Source organism: Nerophis lumbriciformis, linkage group LG11, assembly GCF_033978685.3.
Source record: "Nerophis lumbriciformis linkage group LG11, RoL_Nlum_v2.1, whole genome shotgun sequence".
Classification (NCBI taxonomy): Eukaryota; Metazoa; Chordata; class Actinopteri; order Syngnathiformes; family Syngnathidae; genus Nerophis; species Nerophis lumbriciformis.
In genome coordinates this window covers 30,607,896-30,629,555 of record NC_084558.2, presented here as the reverse complement: position 1 = coordinate 30,629,555, position 21,660 = coordinate 30,607,896, and the positions used below count along the sequence as shown (strand labels likewise).

Below are 21,660 nucleotides of genomic sequence, written 5' to 3'. Positions count from 1 at the left end.
ATACCATCAACTTAAAGGACCTGGACTTTCTTCAGATACCCTGTCCATGCAGCGTAGACTAGGACTTAACTGGGTTCTAATGTCGGACACATTTACCTTTCAAGTTGCTAATGAGTAAAAGCCTTTCACCCGCAGAGGTGTCTTGTCAACTGTCAACAGCATCTATGATCCCCTAGGATTTCTTGCCCTTGTCATCAATACCACTCAGCAAGACAAACTGATTCTGCGTGAGCTTATGCAGAACAACGGAGATTGGGATGCACCTCTTCCTCAAGAAATGGAAGAGACAATGTCAACATGGCAATGCTCATTGAAATATTTCAACAGTCTCCAAATCCCAAGAGTTTACACACAGGCCTCTCCTACAGCGGTGTCAAGAAGAGAGATAGTCATCTTTTGTGACGCTTCCACAAAGGCAATTGCAGCAGTTGCGTACTTAAAACTAACTCAACCCCGTGGGCTTTCTCATAGGAAAGGCTAAGCTCACCCTTGGCAGAACATACTGTCCCTAGACTTGAGCTTAGTTCTGTCGTATTAGCTGTGGAGCTTGGTGAGCGCATCACCTCAGAGGTGGACATGGAGGTTGACATCACTTTCTACAGCGACAGCAAGGTCGTTCTAGGTCACATCAGCAATGACACTAGATGTTTTTACGTGTATGTAAGCAACAGAGTTCAACGGATAAGAAGCTTTTCTCACCCTGAACAATGGAGACATGTCTCCACTGAAGCAAACCCAGCAGACATAGCCACAAGGTCTGTATCAGCGAAACCACATGTAGTACCACATGGCTTTGTGGGCCAGCATTCCTGAAGAATGCTCAGAATGACCAGAATGAAAAGGGCCCTTTTGAGTTGCTAGACCCTTCTTTGGATACAGAGGTCCACCCGCATGTCTCAATATTGAACATTACTGCAGTAATCAAACACCTGGTGTCTCAACGCTTCTGCAAGTTGTCCAGTTGGAACTCATTGATCAATGCCATTGCTCGTCTCACTCACATTGCTCGTCTCTTTCAAAGAATCCTGCAGTAAAAGCTAATGGCTGAAAATGCTGGCATCAATACCACTCAGCAAGTGCTGTTGAGGAACTTGTGCATGCTGAGAGAACCATCATTTGTGCAGTTCAAAAAAGATATACAGGTATATGTTCCAGAGTATGCTTCCTTAAAAATTGTCATTTTCAAAGAAAGTAATCTCAAAGCACCCCCCGCGACCCCGAAGGGAATAAGCGGTAGGAAATGGATGGATGGATGGATAATCTCAAAGCCTTAGACCCTTTCATTGATGCCTATGGTCTGCTAAGAATCAGGGGTCGCATCAAAGAAGCTGACATCCCTTTGGAGGAGAAATCTCATCTCATAATCCCTGGAAAGCACCATATTTCCACACTTCTGGTAAGGCACTACCATCGGAAAATACAACACCAGGGCAGATTATTCACTGAAGGTGCTTTAAGAGCTGCTGGATGTTGGATTGTTGGTGGTAAAAGACGAGTAAGCAGAGTGATCTATGGATGTGTTAAAAGCCGTAAACTTTGCGCTTTGCCTCTGACTCAAAAAATGGCTGATCTTCCAGTTGATCGCCTGTCCACTGAACCTCCATTTACCAACATTCGGCTAAGCGTCTTTGGACATTGGACAGTGTCTGCACGTCGTACACTAGGTGGCCTTGCACAAGACAAACAGTGGGCCGTACTATTCACCTGTATGAGTGTAAGAACTGTGCACAAAGAGGTCATTGAATCATTAGACACGTCATGTTTCAACAATGCCTTAAGTGTTTCCTTGCTATCAGGGGCCCAGTGAAATTAATTTGGTCCGATAGAGGAACACACTTCATAGGTGCATGCAAAGAGCTCAAGATTCCATCCAAAATTGATAACACATCCGTAGAAAAGTTTTTGTCCGATCAAGATTGCAGAAGGATGTTCAACTTGTCTCACATTGGTGGGCCATGGGAGAGGATGATTGGTGTGGCAAGAAGAATCCTTGACGCCATGTTCCTGCAGCTTGGAACTTCAGAGCTTACCCACGAGGGACTCTCCACACTGATGGCAGAGGTGGCCGCTATCATCAATGCCAGACCTCTCGTACCAGTATCCACTGACCCAGATGACCCCTAAATACTCTCACCACCAACACTCCTCACACAAAAGGTCAGTCCCTCCACTGCTCTCGTAGGCGACTGAGTCAAATATCTCCACAAGCAACAGTGGTGTCAAGTCCAGCATTTGGCCCAAACCTTTTGGGACAGCTGGAAGAAGCTGTACCTATCCACACTTCAGCCACGGAAGAAGTGGCATTCACCCCACCCTAACCTACTGCCTGGAAGTGTAGTGCTCCTCAAGGATGAGAAACCATTAGCCTTTAGGACTAATTACACAAGTCTTCCCAAGCAAAGATGGCAGAATCCGCAAAGTGGAGATACAAGACTCCAGAAAGGATGGGACCAAAGTGTTCCAGTGGCCAGTCACAAAGAAAATCCTGCTTATGGCACCAGAGAAGCCATAGTATATTTTTGGACAGTTTGGGGAGTGTCCTTTCTTGTTTGTTGAATGTATTAAGAATACAGTGTTTAAGTTCACTTTGGAATTCAACAGTGAGGTACACTTCCTCTTTTAGACAGCGGGAAGCAGCATTGCAAATTTTACAGCATTGCCTAAGTTAACAGTGCACAACAAGCAGTTCCCTTCAGGTCTAGCTTAAGCTTGTTCAGTGACGTTTGCAAACGTTTTCAGCTGCTCAATTCCCATGCCAAACAAAGTAGAATCGGTATCTAATGTTGAGTACCACGGCATTATTTGATCGTGGCGTATTATTTGTTGGCTGTGATGTAATTTGGGACGTTTTATGGAAAACATTCAGTCTTGCTAATTTTCCTAATTTCATAATGTGAAGTGAATGTTAGCATAGTAAGCTAGTTTGCTGTAGAGTGCTTCACATACATATTTTGTGGTGTTTCTTAATTCATTTAAGTTTATTACACAACATAATACATTTGTTATTGTAGTATGCTTGTGTGTGTAATTGGTTGTATGTGCATGTCTTTAATGTAAGCATCCTTTCTGCTTGTATGTTTTCAGTTTTACTCTTTTTATGGACAATAAACCTGTGGACAAGAAGACGTTTTTCAGAGTAATTGATCAAGAAAAGGTGTTAAGGTAAAGCCAAGATATTCCAACATAGAGGTCGGCACACTGTATATTACATGTTGTACAAGTTAATGGTCTTCATATTGTTCTATGGCAATGTTTTAACCTTCTCTATTTTCATTAATAAAATGTAATATTCAGCCTGCTAATCATTCTGCAATTGAGGACTCGTTATGTCATCAATGCACCTTAACTGTAATCTAAACAGGGATTTGAAGCACCACCCATCTCTGAATGAAGCGTGCAGCAGGAATTTGCTGCAGTGATGTCGTTTCACGGCAAAAAATAGTCCTTTTTTGTCGGGAGAACAATTTGCCATAGCATTGAACATGATATTGTGACGACCGGGTCGAATCGTGATGCAGGGTTTGTTCTCCCAGGAATGCAGACGGGCTTTGGACACAGCGTGCAGGTAGGAAATTATTTATTTTAAGAAATAAATCATACGGGAACAAACAAAAACGTGCTCATAGCACGGAAGGCAAAAAACAAAGGGGCTAGCGTGGGAGCGAGCAAGCAAAAGAGCCTAGCGTGGAAGCCAGCAGGAATCAAAATTGTCGTCGCATAAAGCAAAATAGGAAGCCAGACTGAGGGAGGCCAGATTCTAGACTAAATAGCCCTCTGATTAGTGCCCGGGCAACAGGTGAGCGTCCCGAACACTAACCAGAGGCAGGTGAGTGTAATCTGCCGTCATGGCAACTGAAACAAACAATCTCAAGAGGTGCTGAAAACACAAGTGACTCGAAAACGTAAACAGACTACGATCCGAGCAGCGAATCATAACAGATATTTACATAATGTACCAATGAACCACGCCCCGATGCAAGATGGCGCCAGTATGTGCTTTGGCCTGCCGTCTCTCGCTGTCAGCTCTGTTCGTTTTTGTGTTTTTTGCGTCTATGTTCGTCTCTGTCAGCTCACTGCTTGTGTATGACCGCCAAACACTGTTGGATCTTTGCCCCTCTCCCACTGATATGATCAACTTCGACGTTGGTTTTTCGATGTCCCAGTCAGCTTTTTCACCTGGCCGGATTCCTGCCTTCCTTTCCCGCCCCCTGGCTCCTCTCCCCCGGCGGAAGCGTCTCCGGCGCCGCGGTAAACGTGGCGGCCAGCTGGTGAAAGTTGGAATGGTGCGGTATCCGGTCTCCTCCTGCACCCACGCTCGCTCGATCCTATCGGCTCCTGGCTGGTTCCTATCGTTGGTTTGGAGGAAGAAGCTTGCCGTCGTCGCTCCTGCTGTCCCCGCCCCCGGAGGCGCGGGGTGGATCACCGCCACCTGCGGGCTGTGTGTCGGGCCCCACCCGGATTAATTGCGGCCTTGGACGTGCTGGCCCCCGCCAGGTTCGGTCTTGTGAACGCAAGATCTTTGACAAACAAAACTTTTATCCTGAAGGATTTCTTCACTTCCCGCGGACTGGACTTCTTCTGTGTGACGGAGACATGGCTGAGAGCCGGTGAGTCCGCCCCTCTTAATGAACTTCTGCCTCCGGAGTGTTCCTACTTTAATTCCCCACGGCCGTCCGGTCGAAAAGGAGGAGGATTAGCAGTCGTTTTTAAAAATGACTTTAAATGCCGTCAGATCCGCCTACAATCCTCCTTTTCAAGCTTCGAACTGTGCATGTTTGAACTGGGTCTTTCTGATGTCGTCCTGTGTGCCGTCGTCTATCGACCACCCAAGTACCACAGACTTTATAACTGACTTTTCTGAATTTCTGGCTGAAATCCTGCCCAAATATGATCGTGTCCTTATTGTAGGTGATTTTAATATTCACACCTGCTGTCCAGATGAGCCGCTTTCCAGGAGCTTCCTGAATATAATCGACTCATTTAACTTTGTACAGTCTGTGTGTGGTTCTACACATGAACGCGGGCATACACTCGATTTAGTGCTCTCGTATGGTTTGTGTGTTTTTAATTTGGAGATTTGCGACGCTGTGTTCTCTGATCACATGCCGATCCTGTTTGATATTGCCACGCAGTGTCCAGTTAAATTGTGCGCACCGCCCCAACGCTCTCGCATGTTTAATTCTTCGTCTCCTGCTCGGTTCTCCTCTATTTTTTCGACTCTATGTGATGATAATTCTGCAGCATCTGTGTGTCTGAATACTGAAGAGTTGGTTTCTGGGTTCAACTCTATCTGTTTACAAACACTGGACACGATCGCGCCTTTCAAATTCCGCCGCGCTAAAGCCACGCCTCAGCCCTGGTTGAATGACGTCACTCGGGCTGCCAGGCGCGTATGTAGAAGAGCAGAGAGAAAATGGAAAAAAGACAGGCTGCATGTGTCCTTTGCCATTTTTAAAGAAAGCCTGTTTTCCTTTCAGATGACTGTAAAAGCAGAAATGAATATATATCTATCTCAGATGATATCTTCTAACTGTAACAACCCCAGAGTTCTGTTTAAAACTATTAACACTGTCATTGATGCTCCCAAATCTGCTGGTTTTGATGCTTCTTTTGAATTCTGTGAAAATTGTCTCCATTTTTTCACTGACAAAATTGTGTCAACTAGAGCCAGTCTATCTCAGCCTTCATATGACCCTTCTGTTCCCCTGCATTTCTCTTCTGTTTTCCATCAGTTTGAGCCGGTGTCCTTTTCTTTTTTAAGTGACACAGTTAGTCATATGAAGCCCTCTGGTTCTCCTGCAGATGCCCTCCCACCTCGCCTGTTTAAGGAGGTACTTGCTACTATTGGATCAAGTGTCCTTAACATTATCAATAGTAGCCTCTCTTCTGGAATATTTCCAGTAGAGTTTAAACATGCAGTGGTACGACCTCTACTTAAAAAACCCAGCCTCGACCCCTCTCTCCTCTCTAACTTCAGACCTATCTCTAATCTTCCATACATTTCCAAAATATTAGAGAAGGTTGTCTACAGTCAGTTGTTGCCCTTCTTAGAGGATAATGGTATCACTGAGCTGTTCCAGTCCGGTTTTAAAGCCCTCCACAGCACAGAGTCAGCGCTTCTAAAAGTTTTTAACGATATCCTCCTGTCCACTGATTCTGGTAAATATGTTGTCCTGGTGCTTTTAGATCTGTCTGCTGCGTTCGACACCGTCGACCACGCCACCTTAATCACTCGTCTTGAGAACTGTGTGGGCATTAAGGGCGCCGCCCTCAACTGGTTCCGGTCGTACCTAACCGACAGGAGTTTTTGTGTAAAAGTAGACAGTTTTATGTCGTCCACAGCTCCTTTACCACATGGGGTCCCCCAGGGCTCAATCCTTGCCCCAATTTTATTTGCGCTTTACCTTCTCCCCCTTGGTTCTATTTTTAGGAAGTACAGTATTGCATTTCATTTTTATGCCGATGATTGCCAGATTTATTTTCCCATGGCACAAAATAACACGGTTCAACGTCTTATTGACTGCCTGCACGACATCAAAGTCTGGCTTTCAGCTAACTTCCTGAGCCTAAATGAAGATAAAACAGAAGTTATGTTGTTCGGTCCAAGTCGCTCTCCCTCCCCCAACGTTGACCTCGGCACTCTGACCCCGTATCTCAGCGACTCTGTCACAAACCTGGGGGTAAAGTTTGACTCAGATTTTAAATTCGAAAAACAAATCAGCAGCGTCGTTCAAAAAAGCTTTTATCAATTACGCCAAATAGCGAAAGTGAAACCGCTTCTATCAAGACATGATCTTGAGAAATTAATCCACGCTTTTATCTCGACTCGTCTTGATTATTGTAATGCCCTGTATGTTGGCATTAGCCAGGCCTCCCTCGCCCGCCTGCAGCTCGTGCAGAACTCTGCTGCTCGTCTGCTAACACAGACCCGCAGACGTGAGCACATCACCCCTATTTTAGCGTCCCTTCACTGGCTCCCTGTGCGTTACCGAATACATTTTAAACTCCTTTTATTTGTTTTTAAATGTCTAAACAACCTCGCGCCAACCTATCTCTCCGACCTCCTTCAGCCTTACTGCCCCACCCGATCCTTAAGATCAGCCGATCAGCTGCTGTTGACGGTCCCTGACACAAGGCTGAAGCTTAGAGGTGACAGAGCTTTCGCCGTTGCTGCTCCCAAGCTCTGGAACGACCTACCCCTGAGTGTTAGACAAGCCTCCTCTCTTCCTGTTTTTAAATCTCTCTTAAAAACATACTTTTATTCCATGGCTTTTAACACTGAGTGATATCCATCCTGCAATGGCGCCCCATAATACACCTGCTGTGATCCTGTTTTTATGTTTTTATGTTTTTATTAATTCTATTTTAATTATTTATTTTTTTATCCTGTTCTGTTTGTGTTGTGTTGTGTTTGCTCGGTACTCGTTTTATCTTTTAACCTGTTCATTGTACAGCACTTTGGCTACCCCTGTGGTAAATTTTAAATGTGCTCTATAAATAAAGTTGATTTGATTTGATTTGATTTGATAACAGATATTTACATAATGTAAACTTGTCTTTCTCCATTTCTGCTCGCTATTTTCCCGCTTGTGACTTCATCACAAACCAGTGAACTGCAGCCAAGTTTCCCCCGTAACGGCACAGCCCGAGGGGCAAAAGGGGCGTGTGTGCATTAATCGGCCGTTAAAGAAAATTAGTGCCGTTATTGAAATTTATAGTTAATGCGTTAACTTTGACAGCCCTAATTAAAATCTATAAACTACTATACAATCAATTAGCTTGCAATTGTGATGCAGAAAATCCCATATTTTTACCAATTTGCAGGCTTCTCATATTTTGAAATGCAAATGTTGATGGTCCTCTTAGACACAATAGCTAGACACAATTTATAAGAATATTCTCGACAAACACCTGTTTACAAACTACAGACATGCTTTTTTACTTCCACAACTTTGTAAAAATAAATAAAAACCGTTCAACAAGAGTTTGGACTGATTCATAAATAACAATGAAACATTCACACACAACCAATACGGATACAGAGCCAACATGTCAACCATCAATGGCATTAATCGAAATAATGGAAGAGATAACCAATGCAATAGATAGCAAAAAATGTGCTGCTGCAGTGTTTATGGATTTAACAAAAGCATTTGACACAATTAATCACAGCATCTTAATAAACAAATTACAAAGGTATGGAATCAGAGGTTTGGTCTTGAACTGGGTTAGAAACTACTTAACCAACAGGAAGCAATTTGTGAAGATAGGAAAACAAACTTCTACAGAGCTGAAAATATCTTGCGGCGTACCTCAAGCATCAATACTGGGACCAAAATTGATCAATCTTTATATAAACAACATCTGTAAAGTTACAGCGGACTTAAACTTAGTATTATTTGCAGATGATACAATTGCGTTTTGTTAAGAAGAGAACACACGGAAGCTAATACAAATTATAACAGAAGAAATGAAAAAAAAAAAAAAATGGTTTTACAAAAACAAGGCTATCATTGACTATCAGTAAAACAAAAATAATGCTATTTGGTAACAGTAGAAGGGAAAGTCAAACACAAATACAACTAGTCGGAGTAAACATTGAAAGAGTAAATGAAAACCTATTTTTGGGTGTAATAATAGATCAGGGGTGCTCAATACGTCGATCGCGATCTACCAGTCGATCGCAAAGGTAGTATTGGTAGATCGCATTACATTAAAAAAAAAAAAAAAAATTTGCATTACATTAAAAAAAAAAAAAAAAATTGACGCCAGCCTATCATCCATCCCGTCTTTTGATTGATAAACAGGGCAGCCAGTCAGATGACATCTTCGTTTTTCTGACACTTAGGTCACTGCGCATGCGCAAACAACGGCGCTTAGTGCAGCAAAGCTAACAAGCTTGTCAGCGAGTTACCGCCAATTTTCAGCCCTCGGCTTTTTGGAAAATACGACACCGACTTCCCGCTGAAAAGCTAGCTGAGAAAGAGAAAGGTGAAGGAACTGAAATCCCAGTTGTCCGGACAGCAGTCATTTTTCACACAACAAACTTCAAAAGCGAAAGTCGCCACCGAAGCATCAATCCGGGTGAGTCACATCATCGTTAATAACAATAAGTCCTTCCAAGACGGAGAGATGGTAAAGGAGGCATTCGTTGAAGCAGCTGACTCATTGTTCCGAGACTTTAAAAATAAGGCAGAAATATTATCTTCGATATAAAGAATCCTCAATATATTTAGAAATAAATATATGTATTGCATTTTTGTAGTAGGTACATCATTTTGACTTGATCATTTTATAAGTAGCTTGCATGCTGAAAAAGTGTGAGCACCCCTGATTCTTGTATTATCATTAAACACCTTTAATTTATTAACAATATTAACTATATGTGTTAAACATGCTTGCATTATCATTAAACACCATTAACTTGTTAACAAAAACATATATTTCATAAATAAGTAAACATAAATTATATATATGAATGAGGTAGATCCCCACGACTTGATCAATTGAAAAGTAGCTCGCCTGCAGAAAAAGTGTGAGCACCCCTGTAATATATGATAACATGAACTGGAAACCTCATGTAAAAAATATACAACATAAAGTAGCAAGAAACACGTCAATAATGAATAAAGCAAAATATGTTCTGAACCAAAAATCACTTCATATTCTTTACTGCTCACTAGTGTTACCATATCTGAGTTATTGTGTATAAATATGGGGAAACAACTACAAATGTGTGCTTCATTCAGTAACGGTGTTACAAAAAAGATCATTTAGAACAATACATAATGTTGGATATAGAAAACATTATTTATATTTATTTATTGAATTAAAAATATTGAAATTCAACGACTTGGTGCATTTGCAAACAGCTAAATCTAAGTACAAAGCAAACTATAACCTGCTACCAAAGAATATACTACAATTATTCTCAACAAAAGAGAAATATAACCTTAGAGAAAAATCTATTTTAAAACATTTGTATGCACGTACAACACTTTTAAGACCTTTAGCATATCAGTGTAAAAAAGGTAATCTCATTCATCTTTTAGGTGAACCATTAATTACTAATAATAATAACTATCTAGTGGAGAGGAGGCTACGCCGGATAGTCGAACCTCGGATTCAGGAGGAACAGTGTGGTTTTCGTCCTGATCGTGGAACTGTGGACCAGCTCTATACTCTCGGCAGGGTCCTTGAGGGTGCATGGGAGTTTGCCCAACCAGTCTACATGTGTTTTGTGGACTTGGAGAAGGCATTCGACCGTGTCCCTCGGGAAGTCCTGTGGGGAGTGCTCAGAGAGTACGGGGTATCGGACTGTCTGATTGTGGCAGTCCGCTCCCTGTATGATCAGTGCCAGAGCTTGGTCCGCATTGCCGGTAGTAAGTCGGACACGTTTCCAGTGAGGGTTGGACTCCGCCAAGGCTGCCCTTTGTCACCGATTCTGTTCATAACTTTTATGGATAGAATTTCTAGGCGCAGTCAAGGCGTTGAGGGGATCTGGTTTGGTGGCTGCAGGATTAAGTCTCTGCTTTTTGCAGATGATGTGGTCCTGATGGCTTCATCTGGCCAGGATCTTCAGCTCTCACTGGATCGGTTCGCAGCCGAGTGTGAAGCGACTGGGATGAGAATCAGCACCTCCAAGTCCGAGTCCATGGTTCTCGTCCGGAAAAGGGTGGAGTGCCATCTCCGGGTTGGGGAGGAGATCTTGCCCCAAGTGGAGGAGTTCAAGAACCTCGGAGTCTTGTTCACGAGTGAGGGAAGAGTGGATCGTGAGATCGACAGGCGGATCGGTGCGGCGTCTTCAGTAATGCAGACGCTGTATCAATCCGTTGTGGTGAAGAAGGAGCTGAGCCGGAAGGCAAAGCTCTCAATTTACCGGTTGATCTACGTTCCCATCCTCACCTATGGTCATGAGCTTTGGGTTATGACCGAAAGGACAAGATTACGGGTACAAGCGGCCGAAATGAGTTTCCTCCGCCGGGTGGCGGGGCTCTCCCTTAGAGATAGGGTGAGAAGCTCTGCCATCCGGGGGGAGCTCAAAGTAAAGCCGCTGCTCCTCCACATCGAGAGGAGCCAGATGAGGTGGTTCGGGCATCTGGTCAGGATGCCACCCGAACGCCTCCCTAGGGAGGTGTTTAGGGCACGTCCGACCGGTAGGAGGCCGCGGGGAAGACCCAGGACACGTTGGGAAGACTATGTCTCCCGGCTGGCCTGGGAACGCCTCGGGGTCCCACAGGAAGAGCTGGACGAAGTGGCTGGGGAGAGGGAAGTCTGGGCTTCCCTGCTTAGGCTGCTGCCCCCGCGACCCGACCTCGGATAAGCGGAAGAAGATGGATGGATGGATGGAATAACTATCTACTGATGAAAACTTCCATTATTAACAAAGAAATAAGATAAAACTGCTACGATATAAAAAGGGGTAGGATAAAGTTAAAGTACCAATGATTGTCACACACACACTAGGTGTGGTGAAAATTGTCCTTTGCATTTGACCCATCCCCTTGTTCACCGCCTGGGAGGTGAGGAGAGCAGTGAGCAGCAGTGGTGGCCACGCCCGGGAATCATTTTTGGTTATTTAACCCCCAATTCTGTTGCATGCTGGGTAGTGTAGTTGTTATATTCCCTAGCCTAGCTCATAACATCACATTAAGAGACACGCTTATGTGCTTAATTCAATACTCGCCGTCATTCCGGGTGGATTGACAAAAGAACTCCAGCCGCTAGATATTGGTGTCAACAGGGCATTCGAAGCTAGACTTCTAACTGCGTGGGAACAGTGGATGACAGAAGGCACACGTTCACCAAGACAGGGAGACAGCGCCGGACGACATACGCCACTATCTGCCAGTGGATCGTAAATGCCTGGGCTGATTCAGTCTCAACTGTGGTCCGAGCTTTCAGGAAGGCAGGAATCGTCACTGAACTGTTAAACAGCAGTGACACTGACTCCATTAATGACAACTTCGACGAGACGGAGCCGGCCATTTTGGATGCCGTATTCGCTCAACTGTTTAATTCGGACACTGAAGAAGAAGAATTTGAAGATGAGGAATAACTTCATAAAGGGAGCTTTACATGTTTATTTTGTGTGACATTAACGTTTGAGCAACATTGAGTTATTGAGATATTGTCATTGCTCTGCACTATTTCGAGTGTTACTATATTGTGATTGTTTGATTTACCGTAACACAAGTAAATCAGCTGTTTATTCATTTTGGGAGTGAACAGAGTTGTCAGAACGCTGATTTGTAATCTATTAATAAAGTTTGATTGACCTATCTGACTGTTTTGTTGACATTCCCTTTAGCGCAGCTCCATCTATTTGGATGCATAGGTGCGCTTTATAATCCGGTGCGCCTTATATATGAACACAGTTTTGAAATATGCCATTCATTGAAGGTGCGCCTTATAATCCGCCTTATATATGAACAAAGTTTTGAAATATGCCATTCATTGAAGGTGCGCCTTATAATCCGGTGCGCCTTATAGTGCGTAAAATACGGTAACCCCCAATTCCAACCCTTGATGCTGAGTGCCACGCAGGAAGGTAATGGGTCCCATTTTTATAGTCTTTGGTATGACTCGGCCGGGGTTTGAACTCACGACCTACTGATCTTAGGGCGGTCGGTACACTCTAACCACTAGGCCACTAAGCAGGTAATAATAATAATAATAATAATAACTGGGATTTATATAGCGCTTTTCTAAGTACCCAAAGTCGCTTTACATGTAGAACCCATCAATCTTTCACACCTGGTGGTGGTAAGCTACTTTCATAGCCACAGCTGCCCTGGGGTAGACTGACAGAAGCGAGGCTGCAATTTGCGCCAACGGCCCCTCCGACCACCACCTATCATTCATCATTCAATTCACCGGTGTGAGTGGCACCGGGGGCAAAGGGTGAAGTGTCTCGCCCAAGGACACAACGGCAGCGATTTTGGATGGTAAGAGGCGGGGAGCGAACCTGCAACCCTCAGGTTTCTGGCACGGTTGCTCTACCCACTACGCCATGCCGCCCCATGGTAAATAAACTCTGCTTCCTCCTACCCATTTTCGGATGTGCTGGAATGAAACAACCGGAAATATGTGATGCATTACATGGTATTTATATTGTACATACGTTTGAAATAAACTAAAACTGGAACTGAAAGTGAAGGTGCAACAAAACAAGAAGTCCAACAAGAAGTAGAACCAGAATAAGAGCAACAGGACAAACTGTCATGTGGGATCATGAATAATCAGACTGCCTTGAAATAAGTCAGCAAAATTGCAGCAAAATTGAACATGTCGTAGCTGGAATTGTCACATTACCCTGTTTTGAGATTATCAATGGCCTCCTCCACTCCCTTCTGGTTGTTTCGGATCATGTACTGATGCATGTTGGGATAGTTGGAACGGATATTCTCTTCTGTGCTGCCATTGGGCACGGTGCCAAAGCGAAGAGGGGGGTACTGCTCAGTGGGCTGCTGGAACTGGACAGCAAACATGGTCATGGTTAGAAAGGGACCAAAACACTGATGCTAACGAGGCTAAATTCATCCCGGAGTCCTTCCGGGACGTTACCTTCTTGTCCGAGAGTCCTGACACAGTGTCGATGTACTCCTCCTGGATCATGAAGGCGGCCAGGTTTGCGGTGTAGGACGCCAGGAAAATGACAGCGAAGAAGGCCCACACCAGCACCTGCAGCCGGCAGCAAGAGCGGGTCAAACCAGCTAAAGATTTTACCTTCTCATTTTGGAAGCGTTTCCGTTCCGCTTCTGCCTGTGACATCATCGAAGGACACAGTGGAAGTCTGGACGATATAGATCTAAAGGAGCTATAGGTCAGAGAGATTCTTCTGAAAAGTAGATGCATTCCTGGAAGAAGGAGAGCGTGAGGACCAGCAGCAAGCAGCCGATAATGCTGATGTAGACGCACGCCACGCAGAGTATGGTAACAAAGAGCAGGCTCATTATGTGTGGGCACACTCCATTCCCTCGTGGCACACAGGTGTGCACCGTGTATAGCAGGGGAGGAGGGGGGCATCGTGCAGAATGACATAGAGCAGTGTCACATAGCGCACAGGCATTTTACACAGAGAGAGTGACATCACACAGAAAGGTGTCAAACAGAGTGTCTCAGCTGATGTAAAGCATTGTCACATAGAGCTGCATCACATGGCGTGAACACAGACAGAGCAACGACACATAAAATTTAACTTTTAATAGTCCCTTTCACAACAATAAACTTTAAAAAAATATTTTTATAACCTATCCAATCCAACTTTATCTGTAGAGCACTTTAAATATAACCGGAGGACCACAGTGCTATACAGAAAAATAATAACAAGAGGCACAGAAACTAACAACGCAGAAACTTACGACAATACATATAAAAAAAAAACCAACTGAATTGGAATTTAATTATGAAACCAAATTTGTAAGAGTTATTGTTGATGAAAAAATAACTTGGAAACAACATACTGAACTTGTCTGTAGCAAGATGATGAAATTCATAGGTATTTTGAGTAAAGTTTGTTGTTTTATTGATCGTTGTTGTATGTTGACTTTATAGTATAGACTTGGACTATGGCATGGTTTGTTCTCCCGAGGTGCAAATTATTTGGACCAGATATGACGTGCAGGTGAATACATATTTAATTTTACTATAACAAAAAGAACAAACTAAAGGTGCGCACAAGGCGGAAGTACAAACTTGACAAATGAAACAAATACTTGCATGTGGGCAAAAAAACTAAGGACATGAACAAAAGTCGCTAACTGTGGGATGAATAGAAACAACTTACTTGGACATGGCATGAAGTGGCGCAGAGGTAAACAGAGTGTGAAGCACAGTGTCAGGGGTATGATATCGCCAGGCTGACTGCCTGGCAACTCCAGGGTAAAATAGTAGTGACATGATTAAAGACAGGTGCGTGAGTCGTGAGGGCAGGTGAAAACTAATGAGTTGCTATGGTGACAAACAAGAGTGCACAATGAGTCCAAACGTGGAACAGGTGAAACTAATGGATAACCATGGAAACAAGACAAGGGAGTGAAAAGCAGGAACTAAAAAGAGTCCAAAACCAAGCAGAACATAACTTAAACAAAACATGATCACACAGACATGACACATATATTGTATTGCAATAGTGCTACTTGTCATTCATACTTTTATAAAATATTATTAATCCAAAAGACAATTTTGAGAATGACTTTTTCTAAAAAAAAAAAGACAGTATTTTGACAAAATTTAATGTGAACGTATATTGTATTTACATGTTTATGTGCAAGTGTTTGCATTTGTTCATTGATTTAACAATAGTTTTCCATAGTTGTTTTTTTCCCCACATATTTTCCTGATACACATACTTACCCAACAAGACACTGTCATGACTTTATCTACCCCCAATGTAGAACGTCAACTAAGAAATATACGCTAAAATACAGAGGACCATTTCTTTGGAATAAACTGCCACCAGCTTCTCAATCTACAGTTGACTGTTTTAAAAAGAATTGAAGGCCACTTAGGTCTGAAGTGATTTTTGATAAGGATGTTTGCTGTATATGACTGTGTAAATTGTGACATTTTGGTACAAGACCTTAGGGTCTTCTTAACCTGTCCCACACACATCTTTGCGCTACTTGGTGTATTGTTCTCTCTCTCTCTCTCTTGCTCTCTCGCTCTCTCTCTCTGTCTCTCTCACTCTCTATGTGCAAATAAATACAAAATAAGAATAAAAACATGGACAAAAAGAATAACCAAAATAAACCACATATTCAATCAATCCACCAAATGAAGCAAACACGCTGATGCACGTTTGGCTGAAAGGATTTTTAAGAAAAACAAATTTTTTAAATGTTGTCTTTCATTCACAATCCTTATGTAAGACAAGAACTTTTCTTTCTTTTTAATGCATTCTAACTAGTAAATAAACATTAGCAAAAGTCTGCTAACAATAGAGTCAATAACTATGTGCACATAGGCACACTTAATGGGATTAAAAGCCTAACCGGAATAAAAATGCTTCATGTAAACACACCATTCAGAATATTCTGACCCAATCACACACGTTCGGATCCAAATTTCCTTCTGATTGAGACGGGTGGTTTATGCCAATAGTCATTCAGATTGGAGCGCGTGTAAGCACTTCTTCCGAAGTTTGTGTCGTAATGATCCTTACTTGATTCTATGGCTCGGGGTCTATCTGTGTAGAGTTTGCATGTTCTCCCCGTGACTGCCTGGGTTCTCTATGGGTACTCCGGTTTCCTCCAACCAAAGACATGCGCCTGGTGATAGGCTGATTGGCAACACTAAAATTTACCCTGATTTGTTTTACGATGAATTCCTGGCAACCACGGCTGCCAGTATTTAACGTCAATTCTATAGTTTTTTGTAAACAGGTTAACAATATATTATTTTTTTCATAGTCATTTACCGTAAGCAAAAACAGTTATCAAGTGTAAAATTAACGGATTCAACATCAACATACCGTAATGTCCTATACATCGTGACTGTATTTCTTACGGTGAATTCCTGGTAACCGCAGCTGAATGTATTTTACCGTAAATTTGACAGATTTTTTTTACAGTGCTTGTATCATGATCAATATTATAGTGACTCACTCGATGGTTGTCTGTTAGGTCCAGCTTTTTTCTGTTACGTTTGGGTAAGCACTCCATTTATGTCGGCATATCTTGGCTCCAAGTTCCACATTTATACTGGCAAGTCACGCCGACCTTTCTCTCGCAGCTTCCGACTGCTCCAGCATTTCACCCTCTGTTCGTGCTCGCTTCTATAACCAGCAGTTCATCCTCTGTATATTCAGCTTCAAAAAGATAAAGTTGTAAATCCTCATTTGTCCAAAAAATAGTCGTCTTCTTTGTTTGTTACCAAGTCTGCCATGATTAGAACACACTTGCATTTTTTTCTGGAAGTAGGAACACACATTTGTTGCCGGATGTCGGAAGTGCGTTGCTATGGGAATGGAAATAAATGCGCTGAAGAAAGAAGTTCCGGTAATGCTTAAAAGGACCATACCAATAATACATATTGTTATGAACGTGTCTGTTACTATATTATACATATACGTGCAGTGTGCATATAAAACGTTCATGGAGGGTTTTAAAGATGTTTTAGAGGGCTTTGAGGGCTACAATGGTGACTCCCATTAGCCGCATCTTACAAACGTTTTTAAATCTTAAAAAAAAAAGACGTGTTCTTGTCTCTCATAATGATTGCGAAGGATAAACAAAATTCCCCCCAAAATTGGAGGCAACAGTACATCAAAAGTGAAGTACATCAAAAAGTTATTCTGCCAAAAGTTGGTCAACTTGATTGTCGCGATGAAGATAGCGGCAAAATGAGCCACTGTGCTGTTAGTAGCACTGTTCAGCCTTAACCTGGAAACGGAAGTCCCGCTTGGTAAACATCTTAATTAATCGCCACAACATTATAATACAAAACAGTTAGTTAGTTAATTACAACTAAATAAGACAATTAATTATAACTAAAATAAGACAAATACTGCACTGTAACCTATAAATGGTTGATTTATATAGGTAAAGTTTTGTACCTGACAAGTTTCGGCTACCTTGCTTCTGCAGCCTTCATCATATAAATCAACCATTTATAAATACACATCAGTATGTCATGATCCGTTACCCGGATCATGGCATGATTTATGTTGATTATGTTTCTGCTTTAGTCTGTTTCCTGGGTGCACACTCTTTCCCTGTTTATTCTTGGTTTCCATGGGCACTGATTCTCCTCACCTGTCTTAGTTTTGGCAATTAGTGTTTCCACCAGGTGTTTTGGCTAATCACTCCCCTTTATAGTTTCCTGTCACCCAGCAGTAAGTGCTGGGTCAATGTTTGCTCTATGCAACATTTACGTTTCCCCTGGTTTTCTCCTCATCGTAAGTTTGTGCACGCTAGCATTCCTTGTTTATCACCCTTGGTGACATTTTGGTTTTTGTTTAGCTCCACGCTTGCTAGCGTCCTCAGTTTTCGTATTTTTGTCCTGCCTTTTATTTATTAAAATACTTAAATCTTACCTGTACGCCGCTCCTCATTGTCTTCTGCCTTGGAAGGAACACGACAACCACAACCATGCGTCCAAGACGTAACAGATTGACCCAGCCAGACGAAGTGTTCCTGTCCAACATGGACAAGCAAGACATCCTCCTGGAGCTCAGAGCGGACGCGCAGCCATGGGAAGACGAGGACGAAGCCGAGCTGTCCGAAGAAGACCTTCCGGTCGACGCCATGGTAGCATGGGGGCAGCTAATGGCTAAGTTCGCGGAAGCAGAGACCCGTTTCCTCCCCCACTCTCAAGCCACCCGGACGTCGTTCACCCCACCCAGTACTCGAAGGCTCCGGCAGCGGGCCAGCTCAGAGCAGGCGCAGAAGGGGTACCAGTCGGACACTTTGCCCTCAACAATGTCTGCCAGGCTCTTCCCGTGCGGCTTCTCCTCCCCTCAGTCACCACCTGCTGGCAACTGTCCAGAAAGGCGCCAGCGGCGCACACGCACAAGGCCAGATTCCAGGCTTCCTAGAGCCCACCCGCCCGTGCCCTCTGCTCCCGCCGAACAAGCGCTCCCCCCACCAGCTCCATCTAGCATCTGGAATCTGCTTCCTGAGGGGGGGGCCAGTGCTAGTAGCGTGTCAGCGGGACAAGCAGACCTCATTCCACTGAGGATGCTGCCTGCCTCTCCTCCAGCGGGGGCGCTGTCTGCTTCGGTCCTACTTCCTGCCCCAGTGCCACAAAGCAAGTTGGACCCGCCAGAGAAGTACAGTCCGGCTTGGGTGGATGAGTGGTACAGCAAGGTACTCATTGAACTGCAACTGGAGGAACAATCCCAATCAGCAGAGAACACTCCGCCCACTCCTCTGGCTCCTCCCACGCCGACAGCCCGGACGCCTGCCACTCTGACGCCACCATCAACCCTGGTGGTCCTGCAAACGTCATCCTCTCCACCTCCTGCTCCAGCACTGCAAAGCACACAAGACCCCGCAGAGACCAACCCAGTAAAAAGGGCATTGCACCAACAGGCCAAACAACTTGAACAACAAGAGGAACAGTTTGGCGTTCTTGGGGCTTGCGTCAACGCCATGGCGGAACACCAAGACGCCCGCCTTGGTGCTTTGGAGAGACAGATGAGTAGTATACTCTCCGCACTGCAGGTGATGATTCCCCCTACGGCCAACACAGCAGTCCAGCTGAGACATCCACCACCCACAGAGACTCCGTTTCCTGCTCCGCCTCTGGCTCCGCCCACGCCGACAGACGAGCCGCCTGCTCCGCCTCTGGCTCCGCCCACACCGACAGACGAGCCGCCTGCTCCGCCTCTGGCTCCGCCCACGCCGACAGACGAGCCGCCTGCTCCGCCTCTGGCTCCGCCCACGCCGACAGACGAGCCGCCTGTTCCGCCTCTGGCTCCGCCCACGCCGACAGACGAGCCGCCTGTTCCGCCTCTGGCTCCGCCCACGCCGACAGACGAGCCGCCTGCTCCGCCTCTGGCTCCGCCCACGCCGACGGCGCCTCCTGCTTCCACGGCGACGGCGCCTCCTGCTTCCACGGCGACGGCGCCTCCTGCTTCCACGGCGACGGCGCCTCCTGCTTCCACGGCGACGGCGCCTCCTGCTTCCACGGCGACGGCGCCTCCTGCTTCCACGGCGACGGCGCCTCCTGCTTCCACGGCGACGGCGCCTCCTGCTTCCACGGCGACGACGCCTCCTGTTTCCACGGCGACGACGCCTCCCGCGCCTGCCTCGCCTACGACGTACCCACCTCTTGTCCGGCGGGCCGCACCTCGGCGCCGCCCACCTCCTCTTGTCCGGCGGGCCGCACCACGGCGCCGCCCACCTCCTCGTGTCCGGCGGGCCGCACCTCGGCGCCGCCCACCTCCTCGTTTCTGGACTTTTCATGGACACTTTTGGCGCCAACAGCAGCGACGCCCCAGATTTTGGTACAGGACTCAAAGACTGCTGAAGTTCTGGCGCCAGTCTCGTCCGCCTCCTCAACGGCCACAGACATGGCCGTTCCGAGGTCGCCCGCCTCGACGATTGCGGCGACAATCCACCCGCCGCCGCCACCTGACTTGTCCCCGGTGGCTTCGGGGACACATGGCCTGGCGGCCCACCACCAAGTCCTCCCTCCACCCTCCCGTGACTTTTGACTTTCTGGGGGGTTTTTTTGTAGGGGAGGGGATTCTTGTTTGGGACGTCTGGGATCCGTCCCTTAAGGGGGGGGTTATGTCATGATCCGTTACCCGGATCATGGCATGATTTATGTTGATTATGTTTCTGCTTTAGTCTGTTTCCTGGGTGCACACTCTTTCCCTGTTTATTCTTGGTTTCCATGGGCACTGATTCTCCTCACCTGTCTTAGTTTTGGCAATTAGTGTTTCCACCAGGTGTTTTGGCTAATCACTCCCCTTTATAGTTTCCTGTCACCCAGCAGTAAGTGCTGGGTCAATGTTTGCTCTATGCAACATTTACGTTTCCCCTGGTTTTCTCCTCATCGTAAGTTTGTGCACGCTAGCATTCCTTGTTTATCACCCTTGGTGACATTTTGGTTTTTGTTTAGCTCCACGCTTGCTAGCGTCCTCAGTTTTCGTATTTTTGTCCTGCCTTTTATTTATTAAAATACTTAAATCTTACCTGTACGCCGCTCCTCATTGTCTTCTGCCTTGGAAGGAACACGACAACCACAACCATGCGTCCAAGACGTAACACAGTAGGCTAAATAAACCTCTTCAACATACTGCACTGTAATACATATCAGACATTTAACATTTAATTAAGACCAAAAATATGTATAACAAACATTAAAACATATTTTTTTAAATCAAATCTGCCATGTAGTAAAGCCGTAGACTAAATAGTGAAAAAAAGTAACTGTTAGCATGTAGCAATTAGAAGTGAGAGGTCCAATCATCATCATAAAGACAAACAAGTAAAAGTTTCAATTTCAATTGTCTGCTCTGACCTGCTTTTTCTCATTCGACTCATTAAGCCGCTAATGAACCCTCGACCTGATTGGACTTTGGTAAAAAGCACTCTAGCAGATGAGTTCTTCTCCTCGTGGGCTGCGTCAACTTTGCGCGAGCCGGGGGGGGGGGGGGGGGGGGGGGCTTGCAAAAAATAGACATAATTGCGCTGCTGGCTAAAGAAACTAGAAACTCTCGTCATGTGAATGAGGCAGAACAGCAGCAGAAAATTCAGGTCAACGTGTACTTTACCAACGTTTGGATGTCCAAGCTAAAGCGAGCTGCTAGTTTTTCAATGAGATCCAACATTCAGGGTAGACTTTCAAACAAAAATAATAATTACCATGATCTTGCTAGTGGTTCCTCTGGGGTTCTCCACAGGCACTGAGTTGTTGAACACCAACGCCCACAAAAGCCAGACAGACTTGCCGATGGTGAACTTGGATCCGCCAGACTCTGACACAGACAAAACACACACACACGCACGCAAGAATTTGAGCAGTACGTCTACAGACAACATAACGACTGACAGATATTTGTGTTCTTACTTTTGGCGCTTTGCAGGCTGCGGTTGTAACCGACCGGACTGAAGAACTCAAAAATGAAGACTGTGACAGCCACCACCGACAAACACATGACGAACATCATTACCCACACGGCGGGGCTGTATGGCTCTGTAACACACA

The 21,660-nt window shown here is 44.9% G+C and overlaps 1 protein-coding gene across 3 annotated transcripts in view; it reads right to left on the bottom strand.

The window, feature by feature from the left end:
- The window catches only part of grin2da (glutamate receptor, ionotropic, N-methyl D-aspartate 2D, a), a 399,219-nt gene that overhangs the window by 30,072 nt on the left and 347,487 nt on the right, over window positions 1-21,660 (bottom strand). For all 3 annotated transcript variants that reach the window (XM_061966842.1, XM_061966841.1, XM_061966843.1), the window contains 4 exons: window positions 21,523-21,648; window positions 21,318-21,430; window positions 13,567-13,683; window positions 13,315-13,475 (listed from right to left, as the gene is read on the bottom strand). In XM_061966842.1, coding sequence (XP_061822826.1) covers window positions 13,315-13,475; window positions 13,567-13,683; window positions 21,318-21,430; window positions 21,523-21,648 — 517 coding nt within the window. The remainder of the gene's footprint in view (window positions 1-13,314; window positions 13,476-13,566; window positions 13,684-21,317; window positions 21,431-21,522; window positions 21,649-21,660) is intronic.